This window comes from Dinoponera quadriceps, unplaced genomic scaffold, assembly GCF_001313825.1.
Source record: "Dinoponera quadriceps isolate SergipeBrazil2010 unplaced genomic scaffold, ASM131382v1 scaffold586, whole genome shotgun sequence".
Taxonomy (NCBI): Eukaryota; Metazoa; Arthropoda; class Insecta; order Hymenoptera; family Formicidae; genus Dinoponera; species Dinoponera quadriceps.
The window spans coordinates 2015967-2037182 of record NW_014554764.1 but is presented as its reverse complement, the minus strand read 5'-3'; the positions used below and the strand labels follow the sequence as shown (position 1 = coordinate 2037182).

Here is a 21216-nt window from a genome sequence, read left to right as displayed (position 1 = left end):
CGGAACACGGCTGCCCGCGATGAACGCGGGGAACGCGCGAACCGAACCGGCGAACACCTCCTCGTCGGGCGTGCACGTGTCGTCGGCGATGTCGCGCGAATTTCGCTCTCTGCCGGACCGGAGGTGGAAATCGCGTCTACGGCTCAGGACTCTTCTGTACTCCTTTAAGAACTCCGCTGCGAGTTACAGGTGCGTCTTCGCGATGTGGGAATGACACCTGCGTTCGGCGCAGAAAAAAGATCAGCGTGCGCTTAGCGGCTAATGTCTGTGACTGGAGTATTCTTTCAGATTCTCCGTAAATCCAGGAGAATCTGCCAATCGAGGGGAATAACCCGGTAAACACCAACTAACAGTAACATAACATTCACGTTACGATTTCCCACTCAGTAATATAACTGTTATATAATACGCGCGTTATACTGCATTTACATTGTTGAGCGAGAAATGATAACATTGATGTTGTGTTACTGTTAGTTGGTGTTCATTGGGAATCGTTTAGCGCTGAGCTATTTTCTCTGCTGAACGCGGACAATCGTTTTCGCCGGCGGCATCGCTCTGATCACAGTGACATGTTCTCGGAGCACTTGCCTGCGCGCAGCCATGTCTTTCTGCACCTTCTGCACTCGGCATGTAACGAATATACGATCGCTCTTTGAAGACTGAAAGGAGGGGGAGACTGCGAGTGTAGATGGTGTAACTGAACTTTAGACCTAGTAGTGAGCACATATTTTTCTTTTTGCAGGTCGGTAATAAAGTTCAATTGAGTGACGGTGCGATAATGGTTTAATCATGACCGATGATTCCGATATGTCTTTGCCATTCTGATGAATATTTCTCATATTGAGGGAATAATTCGAGAAAATTTGGGGACATAATCGGTTAATTAATATGTAAAAAAGATGAAAAGATGCGGTAAGAGGATGCCGGATTTGTAGTAACGGGGCTTTATTGAACACACACGTATAAAGTAGAATGTCTCGATTGTATGACGAATGTTAGGAAAGTTCCATCGATTGACTCGAAAAACCTCGTGATTCATCGCGGTCGGCGATTTAGTTGTACGTTGAAATCAAAGAGGGCTGAGAGAGAGAGAGAGAGAGCGCGCGTCGCTTGCGTTTCGTATGTTCTTTATAGCTGCACTTCTGAACTAGGAGCGATAAGTTGTAGCGAGACAAGTATATGCTTTCTCACTTCAACTTATTGCACCAGTTCAGCGGTGCAACTATAAAGTACAGACCCATTCGTCTTGACTCCATTGCTTACACATTAATCCCGTCTGCGCGTTCAATATCTTTCCCCGGCGCCTCTGTCAAGATTTTCGTCGCTGTTTACGACACACGGTATGGACAGACGAACGTCAGGTAACTCGCCTGACCGAACACATCCTCCTGGAACCATGTTTCGCAGGATAAAGTTGACAAGAGCGTAGCGCAGGCGTCAAACACCGCATTGTCGTCGTCGTAGTTTGAAGGTTATGCGGCTGACGATACGCTTTATTTGTCCCAGGAGGTCTCTGTTTCTGTCTGGCATAACAGGAGTTGACAAGATCTCTCCGATCTCTGATTAGTCATCTGACACTGCTAAATTGGAAACGTGGTAATTCGCCTTTCAAAAATACTGCTTCTGGAATTGGATGTATTTGCGCTATTAGAACAAAAGAAATCTGTCCACCTAAAATCACCTGTGATAGACATGTTTCGGATGTTCCATAAGGATATGTCCGAAGAAAACACCGCTCTACTTAGGTATTGGTTTCATTAGTGTAACTTTAATGAGTGTGTGAGGATAAAGTCGTCTCGAGTCTGTTCTCTTGGTGCTGAATTAATGTCTCTGTATATTTATATTAGTAGCCTTCTTATAACAAGCGATCAATGATCACTTAATCAAAGTGATCGAATGATTCAAGGGGTAAATATTTAAATGCCGAGCATTCGATAGGTCAATGAGTGCGATTAATTTAATACAGAGGAGTACATGAAGAAGTTTTCAAATGTCGTTAGTCAAGTGTTTCTTTGTTAACAGGAAATCTTACAAAATAATAGAAATAGCAAGATACTTAGAGACAGACGTAGATGGGGGGGATGCACAAGAGGGGAATGCTGAAGAGCCAGTCGCAGTTAAATCGGAAGATCTTATGGAAGTAGAGGAATCTCACTTTGTGGAAAAGGATATCGCACAGGATCCCCCGGAGAACTTTGCCAAGGAAGATTCCGCAGACGAGGACATACCAGTACAGCCGAAGACCTATGAGAAAATGAAAGAGGGACTTCGATCGCTCGTACCGAAACATTCGACGAGAATGGAGAGCGATTCTTTTTGTTACAGTTTCATTAAACTGTTCCTTTTCTTGTTAATTCCGCTATGTGTCATTTTCGCCTCTCTCGTGCTTCGTGAGCAGAATTATCAGCACAGTACCGTTTTCGCGAATATCTCAGTCGAACTAAAGAAGCGGGTCTACGGTCAAGATCAAGCCGTGGAAGCTGTGGGGAAGTATCTTCAGTTGGATAAGCCTGTCTTGAAGATGATGGCTCTCGTGGGCGGTACAGGCGTCGGCAAATCGTACACAACTCAGATTATAGAAAGCAACTTTCCGATATACTCCATCCGTCAGTACTTCTCGCCGATCAGTCTAACCATGAACGATGTCGGCTTCTCCTTCTTGTATCCGAAGCTAATCGTCTTGGAAAATCTGAAGGAACACGACCTGGCGGACGTCGTCAACTTCCTGAAGATGAATGATAAAGTGGATGTCAATCAGTACATTACCGTGCTGGCCGTGTTCAACGTCGAGCGCATGGACGACGATTTACTGCGAAAGATAGATCTCGATCAAAGCGCGAAGACGATAAGGGATTCTTTCGCCGGCGCAAATCTCGACGTCAAGGTGATCACCTTCGAGCTTTTGGGCGAGGACGTGTTAGAGAAGTGCATCATCGACGCGGCGCGTGTCAGCGAAATTACGCTTTCCGACGACGATTTCGAATCTGTCAAGCAACAGTTGGTGACAAATAACGCTGGTTGCAAGGGGGCCTACAGTAAAGTACAGGTTATTGGTAGAAAATAAGAAGTTCGGTCTCACGTGGTTCGTCGAAAGGCAGGAAATGTGATAATGCGATTACGACTGAAGCGAGAATACACAAATACAACACTACGAGAATATCTACACGTTCGTAGCGTCTATTTTTGACACGTTATTATTTTACTTGCAACACGGAAGAAAGAGAATTAACTCCCATAGTTAAAAACTAGCTACTTATATGGTGCAACCGAAATTTAGTTAGACCTCGTTTTTTTAGCTGTGGGAACGAATTTTTATAACTATACTCACGGCTAAAAGCTAGGTCTGGTATAATAACTGAATTTCAATTGTATATGTAGACAGCTATGAGAGCTAATTCTTTTTTTCCGTGCACGACTAGTAGTCATAAGAATTAGTTGCGATAGGTAAAAACTAGATCTAGTAATTATATTTCAGTAATATTATATAGTTAGCTAGTTTTCAGCCATGAGAGCTAATTCCTTTTTTTTTTTCGTAAACGTATTCCGATGGCATTAAGACTACGTTCCTATCGCGAACGAGCTAGTGAGCGAGCGTGTATGTTCCGAGGTCCGCGACTGATTTCATTGAAGCGCGTTTCCGCGTAGGTTTCATCAGATCGTCGTTCGGATTCGCCGGTTTCCAAAAAAATAATTCCCCGATAATGAGCGCCGCGAAAAGGAGACGAGCGGCGCGCATTGATTTCATTTCGCGGTGAAAGCATAAAATTCGCACATCCGTGTCACGGTACGTTGGTAGAGAACGCGCGATGAAATTTCCACGTGCATCGCTTCCGGATCATCGTAGGGAAGACGACGTGTTCCCGACGCAATTCACCGCGAGAGATGATCACGGGGTGCGCTTCGTACGTATCCGGCGAAACCCGGTAATCCGAAGTGGTTACGCGCGGTTAGGCGAAGTCACGTTCATTAAGGTTACTTCTGGGTAGGGAAATATGTAATATCTAGGACTCTACTTAGGAAGCTATCGTCCTCCCCTTTTTCTTCCGTCACCTGTGCAATCGCACTTGGACCCGTGACGATGTGAGTGACCGCGGCGCCTTGCGTGTGGAAGCTTCGTAATGACACGCGACCGGACCATAAACGTTACAGCGTCTGGTTACGTTGTTACCGGCGATCGTTCTTACACAAGCATGAAAAGTTGCTCGATTTCGTATTGCTTTTCATTTACTCTCTCCCCCTTCCTTCGTAATCACATAATAAGTAATTATCTCGTTTGATTTAACTTTCGAGGTCGGTTTCGGAGATCAAATGGTCGAACAGTCGGGGAAGGGCTGTGCTTTTTACACCCAACATATACATATATATTATTTATATGCATATATATATATATATATATATATATATATATATATTCCTCATATGTATATGTAGATTAAAATAGGATTTTTAATGTACAAATGTAATAGATTATAATTTTTCTCGTGAGTCCGTTAAAAGACTTAAAAGCCGAAAGATCAGCCTTTTTGATGATGCATCGAATATCTTGGGTATATTATAGGTTTAAGGAAGAATGCCAAAAACGAAGCGAAGAACTCGAAACAAATGTTTTATTCTTACTTGAAGCATCACAAAAATTAACAACTATATCGATATCACTGCCATTTCGGTATATGCAGAAACATAAGTTTCTGCTTTTAGTTTTAAACTTTTTAGTGATACATCAAGCTTCCGAAGTTGGAATTTCTCAAAACCACGTTGCTCAATATTTTTCCTTTTTTTTTTCAAGTTATATAAGTAATTAGTCGTAATTAATAGAACAGAAGTGCCTAACCTATAGTTTTGTATTAAGTAAGTTTCTTTAATAAATATAAAGGTTTGTATTTTTTTCCGTAATTTTTTTCCGTCTTGCTGTGAAAACGTCCACAGTTTTCGCGACCGTACTCATACTATGGACGCGGCAATGACTCAGCACGCAACATTTTACAAGTAAATTTTGTACTGATATTCGTCAGTTTATTTTTAGAAAGTGAAATTTCGTTCATTGCGATTGTCATCCGTGTTCTATATTTATGCTAATTCACTTATTACTCCTTCAACCACCGTTATACAATATTTTCTCCTGGCGTAATATAAAAATCAATCAATGTTGAAACCCCAGTTCGTACACAGTGTTACGTCTTGAGGATAAAAAGTATCGCTTATTTACCTCTTACGTGCGCGAATGATGCAACTAGTCAGAAGTTACGTTCGTCCTGTAATACGTAGAGACCCCCGTGCGCGTTACATCGTGCACTTCCAATTCCTACCCGTTACTCCACTTCCTCGAACGTCCGCCGGCGCACAGAGAAAGTCTACATATTCCCGAAAATAATCGCTTTATCATAGCCATCTCTCTAATCTCTTCCGTAAAAANAAAAAAAAGGGGGGGGGGGGGGAAAGACGCCGGCTTGGAGGCGAGCGAGAAGAAACAAATTCTTACTCTCTGTCGCTGCGGGAGGCCGACTTTTACTCGACAATCCTTTAACGATTCATTAAGGTTGCGATGATGCGGACATCCTGTGTGTTTTGCAACCCTCTACGTGATCGCCGTTCGCTGCGCAAAGCTGCGAAATCTTATCTTACTGATTATTTTCAGCTTCGTTACGCCCGCAGGTGTCATTTTACATCCGTTTTGATGACATCGAGTAATCACATCTTCCGGATCAAGGTTGCCTACGGTGATGTTGACTTGCTATTAGTTTTATCGTAGTTGTATCTTTTAAATATTTTCTATAAATAACAAGGAAAAGTGAGAAATTAACGATAGGTCTTCGCCAAGATTCTCGAAGTTAGAATTCGGGATTGCATCTTGCGGGAAATCCGCGGAGAATTTCCCACGTCTATCCTTCTCGCTCTAGTGTTTCGGTGCGAGGACAAACGCGGAAATATGTAGATAAGAATTTATTAATTGAGCTGTTATTCAATTTGCAAAGTTCTTCGTAAGGAGAAAATAGCAAATCGCTCGTAGCATGAATGAAACCGCGTCTCGAAATTGAAAGGAGCGTTTCTACTTCCTGAGCGTTGATTACGTTTATGGACACGAGAGATAAGAGTTGCGTGTTTCTTGCTTCGATTGTGTTTAATCGCGTTTTCAAACGATATTTGCTATGCAAGCGGTAGTTATGGTAATATTGGGAGTGCACATTACAGTGTTACATTTGGACGAGAAATAGCAAGTTTTTCCCCTTGCTAAAGCGAACTAAAAGGTGTCAGATCAATTCCTTCGAACGTTTCGAGACGAGAATAGTAAGGTACAGCAGGATAACTCGAAGGATCAGAAATTTATATATCATGCAACGATACGCCGCGGAAGCTAAGATGGATAAAGATTTAGCAAACACTTCAATGTCTCATGTGAGTTGTATCTAATCGATATAGGCGAAAGAGGCAGATTTTTTATCGGAACTATTTGCCTAATTTAGCAAGAAAATCTCTCTGGTGGAGAGCTCATCCGGATTAATTCCAGTTACATTTCTTATTAAATATTAGAAACGACCTAAATTTGTTTGCACAGTTGTTCGCTAGAATGTTGCTGCGATAAATTATATGTACATATAATTTAGCAGATACAAAGAACAGCGATACGCTATACCTTTGACATTTAGAATTCTAACTGGGCCAGCGGAACACTTTCTTGAATGCTAAATCGGAAATAACGCTACCGTCATTTGCTTTAGCAAAAGAAATTATTTGATCACTGGTAGACAGCCGTGCACATTCGTAATGACCTTAATTGCGGAAATCTGACGACGAGGGGAGCGGCGAGATGAAAAGAACGAAATAAACGATTCTTGGTTAAAACTGAGCCGAATATATGTATATACTGGCGGCACGGGGGGAGATCGTTACGAAACTATTGCGCATCGTTTAGATTGACGATGTAGAGTCTATCTATAAAAGGGTAGAACGCAGTCAAAACAGCGCGCACTCCGCGACTTCCTGGTCAGCGAAGTTTAAAGGCAAGCACGCCGGCGACTGCGGCGGCAATCAACTCGTACTCTGGAGGAATAACTCGAAAAAGAGAGGCCGAGTTCGAGGTACTTCGAAGGATTCGCAGGTCCCCGTGAGGACACGTTCGCTCATTCGCGATTGGAAACGGGGGAAGAGGAGAGGAAGGAGCTGGAAATTATAAAAGAGCGTCCGAGCGACGAGAGAGGGGCAGTCGCGTCCAAGTGTGCACCTGGGGTACCACGAACGGGGTACGTTCACATTATCACGATATCTAGTATAGTATTGGAGAACGTAGGAGACACCCGAGTCGCTGCGGATTTCGCGCCATCCGTCAAGAGACCACATCGAGTAAGCGTACGATTAGGATTAAGGATTTGACACGTGTGTAAATTCTTTTTCTCTTCTTATTTCACATTTCCTCGTACGCTTGTCTGAAACCGCATAGATACCGAATGTCGAATTAAGTCAGACGGTCGTCGTTTTTTAACCTATCAGTGGTTCTTAAATTGAATTTATTAATGGGATAAAACTTCCCTTGGGATTACAGAATATATTCAAATACAGCAGAGTAAACACGTATTATTATATAATTAATTAATTATTAATGCTCCTTATAATAATATTGTTAAACGTGTCGGGTGTTAAATTAAAGAGAAATCTACAATATCCGAATATTGGTATTAGCAAACATACTAATACGATTAAGCGGTTTAAATCTTCCATACAATGTGCGTCAATTGAAAAAGGAAGACGAATTCGAAGTTTTTGAGGAACAAAGCTTTAAACAAGGAAATCGATACGAGTACTTCGTCCTCTATTTGATCTTCATTGCACTTTACCGCGAACAGCGCTTTATCAAATAACTTAGCAGTCCGAACACTCAACTCTGTACAAATACGGCGTTTCATCTTGAAATTTTGCCACAGGACAATCAAATCTGGATTTGCCGGGAATCTGGAGTACTTGAAGCAACGCACAAAGCACACAGCTTTCGGAATATCCTGTAGTAATAATTTTTTTATTATGTCGGCATATACTTTAGTTCCGCTCATTAATTTCGATGTGTGCCTGAGATTAACGATTTAACTGCGATCAGTTCCCCAAGCGCGATAAGCGTAGCTTCTTTTGGTTCTCCGAAGAACACGCTGCGTTAATATTTCATTCATATCAACCGTGTCCGAATGATCTTACTCTATAAGACAACCGCACGTCATACATGACGTTCACGTCAGTGACGTCCTTACTCTTTAGGCCATTCGATCACGCGTCGCGGAATAATTCGTCGGACCGATCGACGCCGTGCGAATTTCAATTCACGCGACGATTCACGGAGCAGCGTGTCCTCGTCCTTGCTCGCAAAGGTCACGATTAACAAAGGTCAGGAATATGAGATGTTGACAAGGCGGAAAGTCGTCATTGTCCGAGTCGATATCTCGCGGGAAATTTGCGCGGAAAAGACGCGATCATTACCCTCACGATGATCGGATCGCATAAGAAACCAGCTGCAACGGAGTTACGATCGAAAGCCCCATGACATAATCCTCGTAATACACGACGGAGCCCTTCGGCGGGTCGTTCGTCCACGTAACGATTGCGCAAGCGAGCAAGCAGGCAGCGTTAAAGCGGCAGGTAAAGGTGACGCTGCGAATCAACGTGAAAACGCGTAGAGATTATCATCGGTGTCTGACGTAACGCGACCTCCTAATACTCTCTTATAAAAAAGCTCTTACAAGCGTAACAACGATCGACGCCACGGATGAAAGCTCGCCGCGGACGGTAACACGATAAGTGGCACTTTCTACACGGAAGAAGACTGCTCCCTTAACTAGCTCCATCGTATCGTAGCGATCGTCGCATATACGTGCGTACATACGTACGTACGCACTAATCGTGATTACATTCATCAACTATCGCGCGAGATCGACGTGAGACGATGACACGGCGTGGCTTGACGCTCGATGAGCGTCCCGCTATTATTATTCCTCGTCTATTCGACCTCTCGATCTCGAGATTCGTCTAATTCAGGGCCGACGCGTGTCCCACAATGATACAAATAAAATCGCGTACAAGAAGATAATATTCTGCTCTCTCTCTCTCTCTCTCCTCATTTACATTTTATAGTAATTATATTAATAGTCAGTGTTTTAAATTGAAAACTTAACGATTATATTCACTAAAGTATTATTCGATCAATTCTAGACTCAAAATTATGAAATATTTATGAATTATTTATGATGTTTTTTTGTTCCAAATTTATGTATTTATTCAAAATAAACTCTTAGAAACAACAACGATTATAATTGTGATTATAACTATGATTAGAATTTTTAATGATTGTAACAATGATTATAATTTTTAATGATTATAACAATGATTATAATTTTTAATATAAATACCGACTTGTCAGAAAATAGTTGCAAACTGTCAAAAAAAAACAATTTCTACAAAACTAATAGACACTTTGAAATACAACTTAAATTATTGACTTGATCGAACAGCTATTTCGACATGGAAACTTCGAGAAAAAGGTCGTATTAAATCTATGTTAATAAAGTGAGAGGGAGAAGGAAGAAAGGGAAAAATTGCCCATGTTATTGCTTAACTTTGCAAAACTCGAAATATGTAGAGCTGAATAAAATGTCAAATAACGAACGAAATGCTCAAGTAAGCATATATTCGATAATTATATGATAATACGGCTGACTTTAAGAAAAATGAGAAAGTATGTGCGATTAAATGCTAAAATGTACTCTGAAAACATTTCGAAATGCTCGAAAGTAAAAACGCGTTATAATATACGCCGACTTGTACATTAGCATATTAATGTCATTGCGTAATGACGGACTATTGAATAAATTACTTATACTAACTAAACAAAATATTTATTCCATAAGTAATCGCTAGAATTCGTCATCTAATAATGAGGATATTAAAGGGAGCCATAATACCACCTTCTCCTTTATTCTCTGCGATCGTCAGTTCTCCAAGCCTCACGCAGGCTTCCCTTCGTAGCCGTTTCGCGCCGAATTGCTCCTTGAACGGCCATGTAACGGGTATTACGTGTAAAGATGATTTTTGCGGTTCTAGTTCACGATAAGCAGTATCATAATGCTTGCGCAATTCATGGCTACCTGTGCTTTCTGGAGCGCGGAGCGTTCGATGTCGAATCAAGTGGAAGAGAGTCGGAGAGAGGGAACGGTAAATCTTTCGGCGGCAATAATAAGTCTATTACGGTGCGCGAACGATTACTCGCCGGGCGTATTTGTCGTCGCGAATGGTGGTTTACGCGGGGTAATAATAGAGGAGCCACAGCGATTTCTCAACGGCGCCTCCACTCGCTCTTTCCCACTTCATTAACCGTGTGAGACTTTTTCATATAGCGCGGGCTCAGAGAAGAAAAATGCAGCTTTGTGTCGTGATTGCGGTAGCGCCTATGCAATCTGAGATGATAACGATATCTCTTCTTGCACGCAGCAGCCACGCGTTTGTTTCGGCGAACAAAGATGGGTGAACAACCTACTCATATTGCATAATCGGAGAAAGTGGTTGCGAAACAGGCTGGCGGCAGGCACATGCATGTAGACAGAGAGAAAGAGAGAGAGAGAGAGAGAAGGGAGGGAGTACTCTGAATCATACACGCGATGGAAGAGAACACTCGCTATTTCTCGACCATGCTAATCGTTATGTCACGACCTGACGAAAGGCCCGAGAATTCTCGCGCGATCTCAGCTGGCGGCGCAATCGTCTGTGCTTCTTTCTTTCACGGGGAAATACGAGGGATCGCGCATTTCTCTCGACACTTTGTTTCATGGACGCGCGAAGAACTGGGTCAGCTGTTCATCCGCAGGCGTGGTGATATCATCTGGTCGCCCCGAAAGAAAGTGAAAACGCGCGTCGCGTCGTGTAATCGCACGGATAATTTATTTCGGGATGCAACACAAAAATGAGCGCGATGAGCGCGAGCACAAAGAAAAGTGAATATACGAAGATCAAGAAATGTCGAGAAATATCGAAATGGCATCATTATTCCGGTAGAATTGGCTCTTCGTGTCCGATATATGAAAAATTCTACAGATTGGAAAAGAGCAGCGTTAGAGTAATGTTCACGGTGTCAAACCTCTTCCCAGATGTTTCTGTCAAATTAGCAGGAGATTCGCTGGTTTCTTGTGCAGAGTTTGTGTTTCTTTCCCATTTCGTGAATTTCATCCTTCTCCCAGAAGTATGATCGTCGTTATTCGTGAGAAGGATGCGGCGGCGCGAGTTCCACTCGGAAATGTTCGCGTTCTTGCTCAAACTGTCAGAGATTAAACATCACGTCACGACGTTTCCAGGTCTCTGTAAGCTCAAGTAGGTCAACACTCGCCTCTCGAAGCAAGCCGCGAAAATGGGAGCAGTCGAGTGGGTAGTCGATGAGGATAAGTACGAGTGCACTCTCTCGAAGGAGACGCAAAAACTTGCGAAAGATGAGCTGAGGGAGGACAAAAACACCAGGGATCAGGCCCTCGAGCAGATGCGCAATTGGATCAAAATGAATCCGCGTATTCAAAATTGCCGTCTGGGTGAGATTGTAACGTCGAGTAGCGATCGACGCGAAATACTAGCGCAAAGGTTGATCCGATACCGATCACGCGGAAAGGGAAGTGAACATACGAAGGCATTCATTTCGCCGATAACTATATAGATTCGTCGAATTATTTTAAGATTTTAACACACATCCCAGACAGCTTTAGATGATAATTAATTCATAATCTTCCAAAGAAAAAAAAAAAAGACTTCCGGAGATTATTTCGTAGAGAAATTGTTAGCGAGTAGCGTCGGTCCTACGATTTTGTGTATCGACGATCAGACGCACGTCATTAATCTGTCATCTCTCGTCAGATGGGCAATTCTTACTAAGATTCTTACGATGCAAAAAATTCAATGTGCCGATGGCACAGGAAGCCACAGAGAGGTACCTCTTGCTCCGCCAGGTATATCACCCGGCTTTCAACAACTTGGACATCACGGAGCCGAACATGGAGGATTTATTGTCGCTCGGGTGAGTAGTCGTCGCGAGTAGTCGCACGGAAGAAAGAAATTAGCTGTCTATATAACACAACTGAAATTTGGTTACCAAATCTAGTTTTTAGTCGGGACGGGTTAAAAACTAAGTATAAGTACAAGGAAAAAATAGCTAAATGAATTAAATTTCAATTGTATTATATGGACATACAGCTAATTAATTTTTACCTAGTGGGAGCTAATTCTTTTTTCCATGCGTATCGTTATCGCCAGGAACTTGTTCGCCAGCTCGTCTATCTTTTAGATACCTCTTCGCCGCACCCGGCCGCGACGCGAAGGGCCGTCGCGTAATAATCGCTCGACCAGGTACGTGTTATAGCCTTTCCTTTGGCGCGCTCGAGGCGCTGAGTATTATAGATTTAATTGCGCGCGTGATTCTCCACCCAAGGCGTATTCGATCCGCATAAATACACGAACGCGGACATGTGCAAAATCCACGCCATCACTTACGAGTCGCTAATGGAAGACGAGGAGAGCCAAATACGTGGCTACGTGCATTTCGCCGACGGTGCCGGCGTCAGTTTCCCCCATCTGACGCTTTTCACTCCGAAGGAGGCCGTGCGCATCGTGAAAAATGGCGAGGTATGATCGAACTATTAATAAATTATGCACACCATCGAGTTTGATCTAACTCGATCGACGCGATAGGCTTCTTTTAGATGATGCGTATATTTTTAAACGACGTTACGTAATCTCTCCTCGCGCGATATTCGTGCTGAAGTTTACGAAACGATTTATGTCTCGTGAAAGCGAAGTCGTCTCGCGACAATTACCATCTTCGAAAATTCTCGTTGACGCACATAATTCGGACCATGTCGGCATACGCCGAGAATCAACTTAAACGGTACAGATGAATAGGTTTTGCTCGCAAGCGTCGTTATTCGCTTCTTTGAAACGGCAGACGGTTGTTGATAAAGCGGCGAAAACGTTTCCTCGTTTTCGCCATCGAACCGTAGCTGATTCCGTTACACGCGTGAACCAAGGACGACAGTAACGAAATTTCATTCCGCTATCCTCGCATGAAGCATTCGACGTGCACCGAAACCGGTTTCCTCGATCACGTTTGAAATTATAGTCGTATACTCAGTTACTGAAGGACTCGGGTACCCGGCTAGTCGAAATTGACGGCGAAGCTAATTATTCGAGTTGTCACGAAGAAAGAAGCGCGCAGACAGTCACGAGCAGATGATAAACACTTATTTCAGCGCACCGTGCCGATGCGGCACAAGGAAGTACACGCGATCAACGCGCACCCCTCGCTGAAGTTCGCCCTGGACTTCGGGATGTCTCTCATCTCCGACAAGATCAAGAAACGCATCAATCTCTACACGAGTCTGGAGGATGCTATCAATAGCAAGATGGACACCAGCATGCTGCCGAAAGAGTACGGCGGCACCATTCCCATGAAGGAGATGATCGGTAATTAGTAGCGCGTTTCACCGCGTGTCTCCACGTATCGACGTTCGAGAAGGAGAGAAAGTCTCGTCGTCCCATTCGAGGACACAATAAACCGTGCTTCTCCCCCCCGATGCAGATCTATGGCGGAAAGAGCTGATGGCGATAAGACCCACGTTATTGAGACACGACAAGATGAAGGTCTGCCTCGAGCTGTACTCGGAGAAGGCGCGGGAAGGCGCGGTCTCGGCCCTGAAGCAAGGATTCGGCTGTTCCAGCGTCGGCCCCAACGACTCCACGATGTACGGCATCACCGGGTCCTTCCGGAAACTCGAAGTCGATTGATGCCCTCACTCGTTTCGCTCACGCGGGCCTATCTGGTGGAATAAGTCGGCGCGGAGTCGCGATCAATATCGGCGGGCCAGGAGGGATCTTTTTGATTATACAGCACAAGGTGTCAAGTGGACGTAATATTATTTTTGTACTATGTAGCTACTGTATACGGTTAGATTCATTGTAATTGTGTGGCGCACATACAAATATCCCCGGTATTGTACATAGCTTTTGTAAACATATCACAATCGATGCGTTGTAAAGAAACGTTATATGTTGTCCTTGTCCCAGAAACCGCCACGTTGGTGAGCGACGTTTCACGGGAAACTCCCGACGAGAGCTTTCCTCACGAGGAGAGCCATTTACCGATTATGCCGCGAACCTTCGCTCTGGCTTTCTTCAAGTCCTCCACGTCCGTGGCTGTGTCGCTATAGAGATCGCGACAATGCGAAGATCCTGAAAATAGAACGATAGACGTTTCATGTCGCATTGTAGAGCAAACGAGGACTTCTCTCGATCGGTCTCGTTCGATTACCGTTGATAAGAATAGCCGGAGAGTAAGCATTAAGGTCCTCTAATACTGACAAAGCATGCCACGGGTCGATATCGCCGTTCGTGAAAATCACGTTCGTTAGATCCGGCCGCTGCCCTCCATACATTATGTTCGTCCTCCTGACTCGTGAATCCAGTAACTTTCCGTTGTAACTAGAATCAACGCGTTTGGTTTCTTCTTCCGATTGGGAATAATTTGATATTAAGGGGCTATATACACCCGAATGGCTCGAAAAACGGGCCAATGTTTGAATTTTTCAGCTGACCACATTAAATCGGCCCAATAGTTCCCGGGATATTTTGAGTACCAATTAACGATGATGAGCTTCACGCAAGTAATAACAGTATTATATATCAATTTTCTTTACTTTTAAGAGGCGAAAAATTCTGCTTTAAAATTCGTTTACTTTCTAAAATCTTTTTTTTTTAATATTGCAATTTTTAATATTCGGTATATCAGGTTCAACTGACTTTGGTGCTCTACGTTCGAAGGTAATTATACTTACTAATCGCCATATAGATCGATACACATGTCGGTGAAGTAACTCAGCGGGAAAAGGGTTCCGAAGATCGACTTATCCGAATTCGTCGTTTGATAATAACCGTACTCCGTACAGGTCTGATGACACCACTGTCTCACTGTAAACATTGCAGAGTTACGTGAAACGCTGTATCGCGCCTTCGTTTGTTTCGTTAGACGAATGAGGTCGAACTCACTGACAGTGGCTGCCGCCGGCGCGTCCCACGAGATTTCACGGTATTTCGCTATGAAATTCTCGTAATTCATATCGAGGCAACCGTCCGAGTTCACGACGAGACGCGCAAGTCTCTGCAGAGGGCTGCCGAGATGCGTCGCTGTCATATTATCGCACAATACCGCGATCTTCGTGCGACCATCTTCGACTTTGTCATATTGGACGATTCCAGCGAACACCTGATCACAATGAATGATCGAATAGTCAAGTAAACAAAACGGTCTTATCGGCTCGTCGTTATCGATGATCTACGCACCTCTGCTAGCGAATTCATCAGATAACCGAGATCGCTGGGAGACTTCACATCCGGCATTTTGCACAAGCTAAAGTCGATATCCAATGGTCGCGAAATCATTCTTTTAATTAATCGCCGCTTACTTCATCCATTTATTTTTTCATTCTATTCGTTTCATCGCAATCGTAAAAAAGTGCGAAAAAATCGTCCGTGGCTTATAATATATTTGGACTCGTATTACGATTACGCAATAGTCGTTACTTGAAGTTCGTTTCACATGAGATCTGAATTTCAAATTAGATCTGAATCTGTTCAATCGAATCATACGATATATGTTACGTTGTACTAATAATTGCGATTTAATTCGAAAGATTACATTCGATTTGAAATTAAAATCTGAAGATCTTGTGAGAACAGTTCCACAAGTAACGGCTATAAATGTAAGCTGCTGAATATGAGTCATTGTCTTACTTGAAATAAACTTTGAGTTTCTCGGGGCCGCCTGGCGCGGCCAGCAGTTCCTCCACCGAGTCGAACGCGCTCTTGACGTCCGCCACACATTGCGTACTGTGTCTGCCGAGCGATCTCGTCACAACTTCGTAATACTCTGAGGCAAAGAAAGCGGTTAGCGACATTCATGGGAGACATGTTTAATTAATCGATATGGTTTACCATAGAAATCAGCTTTCGCGTTAACCGGTGCGCTGCTAGCTAAGGCACCCTTGAAAGACATTTTTTCATATATTTCAGAAATTTCAGAAATCCTTAAGAAACTTCTTGATATATTTCTCCGCGAGAGGTTGGAATTCTCAAGATACACAGTCAAGACGATAAGAGATACCTGAATGAGATGAGGGTACTTGAGCCGTGCCCACGTTGCCATATTGCCAGCGTAGGAACCACCGAACACTATCACCGGACTGTTTTCCAAATTCTTCTCCTTTTTCTTCGTCTCGATAAAATATGCGAGATCAGCGAGCGCTTGATCGACGCTCAAGAATCGCAGACTATCCGCGCTGATGTCCCTAAATTCGTGCGGGATCGATTTTCAGAACGTGATTCCATATTACGGTACACGACGCGAGAACTGCGGAATACTTATGTACTTTGTCGGCCTGCTCTTCCCGTAAAAGCGATGCTCCGTGTAATACATCATGCCACCGTGAGTGGACGCGATCTCGTACATCAGTCCACCCTGCAGAAATCCGGTCGATATCGCCCATTCTCCGCCGATCGTGATCAGGATGGGCCCGTTTGCTCTCAGCAACGCGGAGTTCTCGTAGTAACGCTGCGGAGCGATCAGCGAGTGTTATTTCGTGAGTGTAGCTTCTCCGAATAAAACGGATAGTACTTCCTTCCTACTCGAAGAAATTCCCAAAGGTAATCACGCGACGATTACCATCAACCAGGTGCGATTTTCACGGGGGTTGAAATGATCGAGCGGTTGAATGATCCAACCCTCGATCACGTCCTCCACGTTGAGTCCTATCGGCTCCGGTTCATCCAGACCGCGGTAGGTGAACCCACGAAAACCCACCCCGCTTACGAGAGGGTGGATCGAGCACAAGACGAGCAGCGCGTTGAGCAGCACGATCATGACGAGTCGTCGAGAGAGAACGAATCGTCGTAAGTTTATTTCCTGATTGTAGCACGAAGAGTAGCCGATTGTCTTTTAAAGCGCGCTCGAGACACTTTACTTAAATTGTGACGGATTGATATTTACCGTTTCATTTTTGACTGCTGATAATCACCGATATGTTATCTCCAATCGCGCGATAACGCTCTAGACGGCGTTTATTTCGTATTCAATTAAGCGTTTGAAGAAATCAGATCGCTACAATAACAATTCGCGAGGATCCTCCAGTGAGACGGTGTCGCTCGATAAGCATGCGAATGCAAGTGCTTGTCGCGCGATAAAATGTGTCGAAATGAAATTACAACAAGACGACGCGCGAGGTGTCTCTCGTAATCAGACATACTTTATTTATCGTCGTTGCGACGTCGTTGCGACGACTCGAATGATCGACTCGACGGGATGGGAAACCAATGGAATCGCACGCTATCCAAATGGAATTACACGCACACACGCATTTCTTCTCAATACTCGTTTATTATTCGCTCATTTGTACACTTAATGTCGAACGTTATCTTGCACTTAAGCAAAACTCAGTGCTCAGTCTTTGACAGAGTTTGTTAGAATTAATGTACAAAAGAACTCATCTCAGAATAGTTCGACGCTGTAAAGCGAAGGAATATTGTCTTTATATATATTTGATATATATTCCATACATATATATATATTCGACATATATATATATATACAAAGAATATATAAAATATATATTTTATATACACACACGCGTATATATTTTATATTTATACGTATGTAAAATATGTAATATATATTTGCGCGGTCTTTGGATTTTCAGTGACTCCCGTTGTATTTAATTCCTTCTCGCTTTTTTGTGGTCATTCTCATTGTCGTTTCTTCGTTTAGATTTTTTCTTGCGCTTCTTCGAGGAGCGACCGTCCGACGCGGTCTCCTCGTCGTCGTCGTGGCTTCTCTTGCGATTCTTCGATCGATGGCGTTCCTCGGGTGATCTCGAACGGCGGGAACTGTTCAAGCTCCTCAAACTGCTCTCGCTTCCATCATGCGAAGATCTGTGCGATCGTTCTTTCTTCGGGACATGAGTGCGTTTCTCCTCCGCGTCGTTTGTCCGAGGCTCTAGCTCGATCTCAGGAGATTCAGACCATCTCCAGTCGCGTTCTTCTTGGCTGTCGGTTCGAACGGATTCCTCCCACCTGGACTTCCTCCTGCTGAAGAAACAGATTCGAGATTTCGTAAATAATAATGAAAACTCTGGGAAATTGATTTCGTTACATTGTACTCGCAACAATTTGCCGATGGATAACGAATCAACCGACCTGCGTTCGCTTCTTTTGCTGTTCGATATTTGGGGAGTGTTCTTCATGCGTCGGGCTTCCTTGATGCTGTATTCGTCCCGCGGGTTACGGAAGGTGTGCAGGTAATTGCAAGCCGTGCCTTTCGGGCACTTTGTCATCCCGCAGATGGCGCTTCGCCAAGATTTCAGATTGGCGAACTCGCACTTCAGCTGTTTGCCGGCGTACCAACGTCCATTCAACCTCTTCCAGGCTCTGGTGGCCTCGCGCTCCGTGTGGTACTCGACGTACAGATTGCCGCGCAAGTGCGCCTCCGTGTTACAGCAACACCTGACCACGTTTATTCTGCCATATGTTTTCAGCTCACTTATTACGTCCTCGTAGAACTCGCGGTAGTGCTGCCATGTCTCCGAGGTCTCGTACTCGAGCGTCACATCGGTGTCGTATTCCGCTGAGTTCTTCTCGAGGGAAAAATGCGAGTAGAATCCGTGGATCAGAATCACCTTGCTCAGGAAGACTATTCGATGATTTTTCGAACACTTATCCCCGTACCTGAAAATGAGGCACGTCGGAAAACAATTTAATTTTTATCTCAATTCAATTCGATTTCATTGTAATTTCATAGGAATTGATAATTAATTTTCCGGCAGCCTTCAGGTGGAACGCTTCCGCGGTTTAACGAGAAGACATGGCAAAAAGTCTGTACAGATCCGGAGATGCGCGAAATTTCAACATTGTCATCTTATATCGCATCGTTCGACGGACTAACCGGCAAGCGCCCGTTTTCATGAAGAACGGACAGAGATCCTTCCCGGGCTGAGTCTCGTTGACTTCTCGCAGAGCCTCGGGTGTTTTCGCTCGATTTTCGATGTAATCGTTGATATCCTTCTGCAGCTGCTCCCGTTTCCGCAGTAGCTCCTTTCGCTTGCGCCTGTGCTCTTCTTCCTTCTTCCGGAATGCTTCTTTTTTTGCCTCCAATTCCTCGGCCATCTTCCTCTGCTCCTCCAACTGTTTCTGCTTCTCTTCCTCCTTCTTTTGTTGAAGAGCTTGCCATTCTTTTCGCGCTCGTACCTGGGGAATCGAAAGGCGACGGTTGGACCGATTACGGAAAAATTTCCTTCGACACGTTCGATATCAGCGTCACACACGCCTCCGTGAAATATTTCAATTTGCCTATTTATATATTTCTTGTGGGCAGACATGAAATTTATTGAATAAACAAATTGAATATTAAAAAAAATATATTAAGTATGGCTATGAAAAATATAGCGTTATATATAGAAAAATCAAGTATTAGAATTAAGTAAACATGATTACCTGTTTTTCAGCCTCTTAAATCAAATAGTATTTTTATCAATTTCAATATATTCCAATAAATACTTGAACGTAGTAATACTTGAATTTAGTAAATGAATTACTGAATGTAAGTGTAAAATAGTTCTAAATTTAAGAAATTATCATACAGCATGATAGATATTTAAAAGAATATTCTATTTTTCTAGTAAATATTTGCTAAGAAGTATTGAAATGACCATTTTACTTAGATCAAGTCAGTGTTATTTCAACGACGGGGTAATTGTTTTCGGCATAACGAAAGCAACTCTTGAAATTTAAACGCGCTGGCGGACGTTTTAAATTCGCAATCAAAGCATTACCTCTTCCTCCAACCATTGTTTCTCCCGTTCTTCGTGCTCTCGCCGCTCCCGCGCTTCCGTTTCCTTCTTGAACCTCTCCTGCTCGTCGCACCACTTCAAATATTCCACGGTGTTGTTCAGTGCTGCCCTCAGCCGTTCCTCATCGGCGTCACGTTGTTGGGCGGTCGCACGCCGCAGACGTCTGCGACGCTCCTTTTTTACGATGCGGCGCCACTCCTTATGACGCATCTTGGTCTCATTGCGCTTCTCCATCCTTGCGAATCCGCGAACGTGCACGACGTCGAAACACTTGTGGGTAATCACGTCGAAACGTATGAACGATTGACCACCAGCGTCGTACGCGTGATATGGCACGTGTCTGTCGCCATATTGATCTCGGCGTCAACAACACCGAACGGCACGACGAACGACGCTGAGAGGTCGGAATCGCCGATCGTCAGGGAATCGTAAAATAAAACGATAACTGTTTCACAAATCGCACGGAGTATCACTTGTGATGTTGGGCGCGAAATCGGGGGGTTCGTGTCTCGTCTCGAAATTTCGCTTTGGTTTTCCATCGGTAGAGATCTTTTCGCCAATTTCGATCGACGAGGTGTTCGATAATACGTATTATCGCGTATCCTCAAATACCATCGGATGCCAGTGGCATTGCGTATTATTCGTTTCTCGTCGAATATTGAATTACCGGGTAGTTTTTGCCTTACTGTGGTGAAAATCGACACTCGCAGGTAACACGTGTGTTCGCGACCTCGCCGAGAGATGGTGCGGCGTTGGCCGTTCTTGAAGTGGATTCAGCGAAATCCGCGTAATCCGAATGATTTCATTCACAAAAGTTTACTGACACACCGCGAAAGATCCGGCCGTGCCAATAGTAGTCGCAACTTTCGGGAGTGTGTACTATTTCGAGTTCGCTAAGTACTTCGCGAAAATAGTACAGCTTGGCGTATTTGTCGCGAAGGTCATTGCGAAAGAGCCGCAGAAAGAGACGAACGTTCAACTTCAACGTTCTGAAGTTTACACGATATTTCATTTCCCTTCCACGTCTATGTAAAATCATAAAAATGAGGATTTGTGCTCGTTAATTAATTGATGACAGATAGAAGACTAATACGAGCCATGCTCCGATATTGTATCCTCAAGCGAAGACGTTTCGCGTGATCTTCGTTTTGGTACCAGAGAATGAAATCACTTGCCATTTAGTGAATTGAAATGCCCGACGTAACATATCGCGACCAAATAGTTGAACGACAAAATCCGTACTTTAAGTCGCGCGACTTTCATCTCTCTTCCTTTCCGAAGTTCCACGAATGTCCACAGGTTTAAATATTAAAGCGGCGCT

The 21216-nt window shown here is 43.8% G+C and overlaps 4 protein-coding genes across 10 annotated transcripts; 2 read left to right on the top strand and 2 right to left on the bottom strand.

Moving 5' to 3' along the window:
* Window positions 1-2: 2 nt before the first annotated feature.
* On the top strand, window positions 3-4880 carry LOC106741633. 6 transcript variants are annotated; one of them, XM_014613837.1, is made up of 3 exons: window positions 1249-1361; window positions 1507-1745; window positions 2023-4880. In XM_014613837.1, exons 2-3 carry the CDS (start codon window positions 1693-1695, stop codon window positions 3062-3064), a joined length of 1095 nt encoding a protein of 364 aa, XP_014469323.1. In that variant the 5' UTR covers window positions 1249-1361; window positions 1507-1692; the 3' UTR covers window positions 3065-4880. The 6 variants fall into 6 exon arrangements, with proteins under 6 accessions (XP_014469318.1, XP_014469319.1, XP_014469323.1 ...); XM_014613836.1 differs by having other exon boundaries at window positions 1251-1340; XM_014613832.1 differs by lacking the exons at window positions 1249-1361; window positions 1507-1745 and adding an exon at window positions 3-189.
* A 6155-nt stretch (window positions 4881-11035) lies between these two features.
* Window positions 11036-13880, top strand: LOC106741577 (alpha-tocopherol transfer protein-like). The gene is made up of 6 exons (XM_014613711.1): window positions 11036-11549; window positions 11869-12028; window positions 12296-12357; window positions 12440-12633; window positions 13257-13470; window positions 13586-13880. Exons 1-6 carry the CDS (start codon window positions 11375-11377, stop codon window positions 13789-13791), a joined length of 1011 nt encoding a protein of 336 aa, XP_014469197.1. The 5' UTR covers window positions 11036-11374; the 3' UTR covers window positions 13792-13880.
* A 245-nt stretch (window positions 13881-14125) lies between these two features.
* On the bottom strand, window positions 14126-16918 carry LOC106741560 (putative serine protease K12H4.7). The gene is made up of 10 exons (XM_014613689.1): window positions 16721-16918; window positions 16428-16609; window positions 16163-16346; window positions 15994-16042; window positions 15793-15928; window positions 15343-15409; window positions 15049-15265; window positions 14838-14970; window positions 14315-14484; window positions 14126-14235 (listed from the first exon to the last, which is right to left on the bottom strand). The coding sequence occupies exons 1-10, from the start codon at window positions 16916-16918 to the stop codon at window positions 14126-14128; spliced, it is 1446 nt and encodes a 481-aa protein (XP_014469175.1).
* Window positions 16919-17665: 747 nt separating this feature from the next.
* Window positions 17666-20777, bottom strand: LOC106741593 (U2 small nuclear ribonucleoprotein auxiliary factor 35 kDa subunit-related protein 2). 2 transcript variants are annotated; one of them, XM_014613735.1, is made up of 4 exons: window positions 19878-20777; window positions 18992-19293; window positions 18247-18774; window positions 17666-18135 (listed from the first exon to the last, which is right to left on the bottom strand). In XM_014613735.1, exons 1-4 carry the CDS (start codon window positions 20127-20129, stop codon window positions 17766-17768), a joined length of 1452 nt encoding a protein of 483 aa, XP_014469221.1. In that variant the 5' UTR covers window positions 20130-20777; the 3' UTR covers window positions 17666-17765. The 2 variants fall into 2 exon arrangements, with proteins under 2 accessions (XP_014469221.1, XP_014469220.1); XM_014613734.1 differs by having other exon boundaries at window positions 17666-18138; window positions 19878-20775.
* Window positions 20778-21216: the final 439 nt, after the last annotated feature.

Bases quoted from the DNA above. Each gene is read 5' to 3' on its own strand.
- LOC106741633 (XM_014613832.1), top strand. From the start codon at position 20: ATGAACGCGGGGAACGCGCGAACCGAACCGGCGAACACCTCCTCGTCG. The intron at 190-2,022 runs GTGCGTCTTCGC...CTTTGTTAACAG, and splicing joins AACTCCGCTGCGAGTTACAG to GAAATCTTACAAAATAATAG.
- LOC106741593 (XM_014613734.1), bottom strand. From the start codon at position 20,129: ATGGAGAAGCGCAATGAGACCAAGATGCGTCATAAGGAGTGGCGCCGC. The intron at 19,294-19,877 runs GTAATGCTTTGA...TCGATTCCCCAG, and splicing joins AACAATGGTTGGAGGAAGAG to GTACGAGCGCGAAAAGAATG. The intron at 18,775-18,991 runs GTTAGTCCGTCG...CCTCATTTTCAG, and splicing joins ATGAAAACGGGCGCTTGCCG to GTACGGGGATAAGTGTTCGA.
- LOC106741577 (XM_014613711.1), top strand. From the start codon at position 11,375: ATGGGAGCAGTCGAGTGGGTAGTCGATGAGGATAAGTACGAGTGCACT. The intron at 11,550-11,868 runs GTGAGATTGTAA...ATCTCTCGTCAG, and splicing joins TATTCAAAATTGCCGTCTGG to ATGGGCAATTCTTACTAAGA. The intron at 13,471-13,585 runs GTAATTAGTAGC...CCCCCGATGCAG, and splicing joins TCCCATGAAGGAGATGATCG to ATCTATGGCGGAAAGAGCTG.
- LOC106741560 (XM_014613689.1), bottom strand. From the start codon at position 16,918: ATGATCGTGCTGCTCAACGCGCTGCTCGTCTTGTGCTCGATCCACCCT. The intron at 16,610-16,720 runs GTAATCGTCGCG...ATCGCTCCGCAG, and splicing joins AAAATCGCACCTGGTTGATG to CGTTACTACGAGAACTCCGC. The intron at 14,236-14,314 runs GTAATCGAACGA...TTCTATTTTCAG, and splicing joins TCCGGCTATTCTTATCAACG to GATCTTCGCATTGTCGCGAT.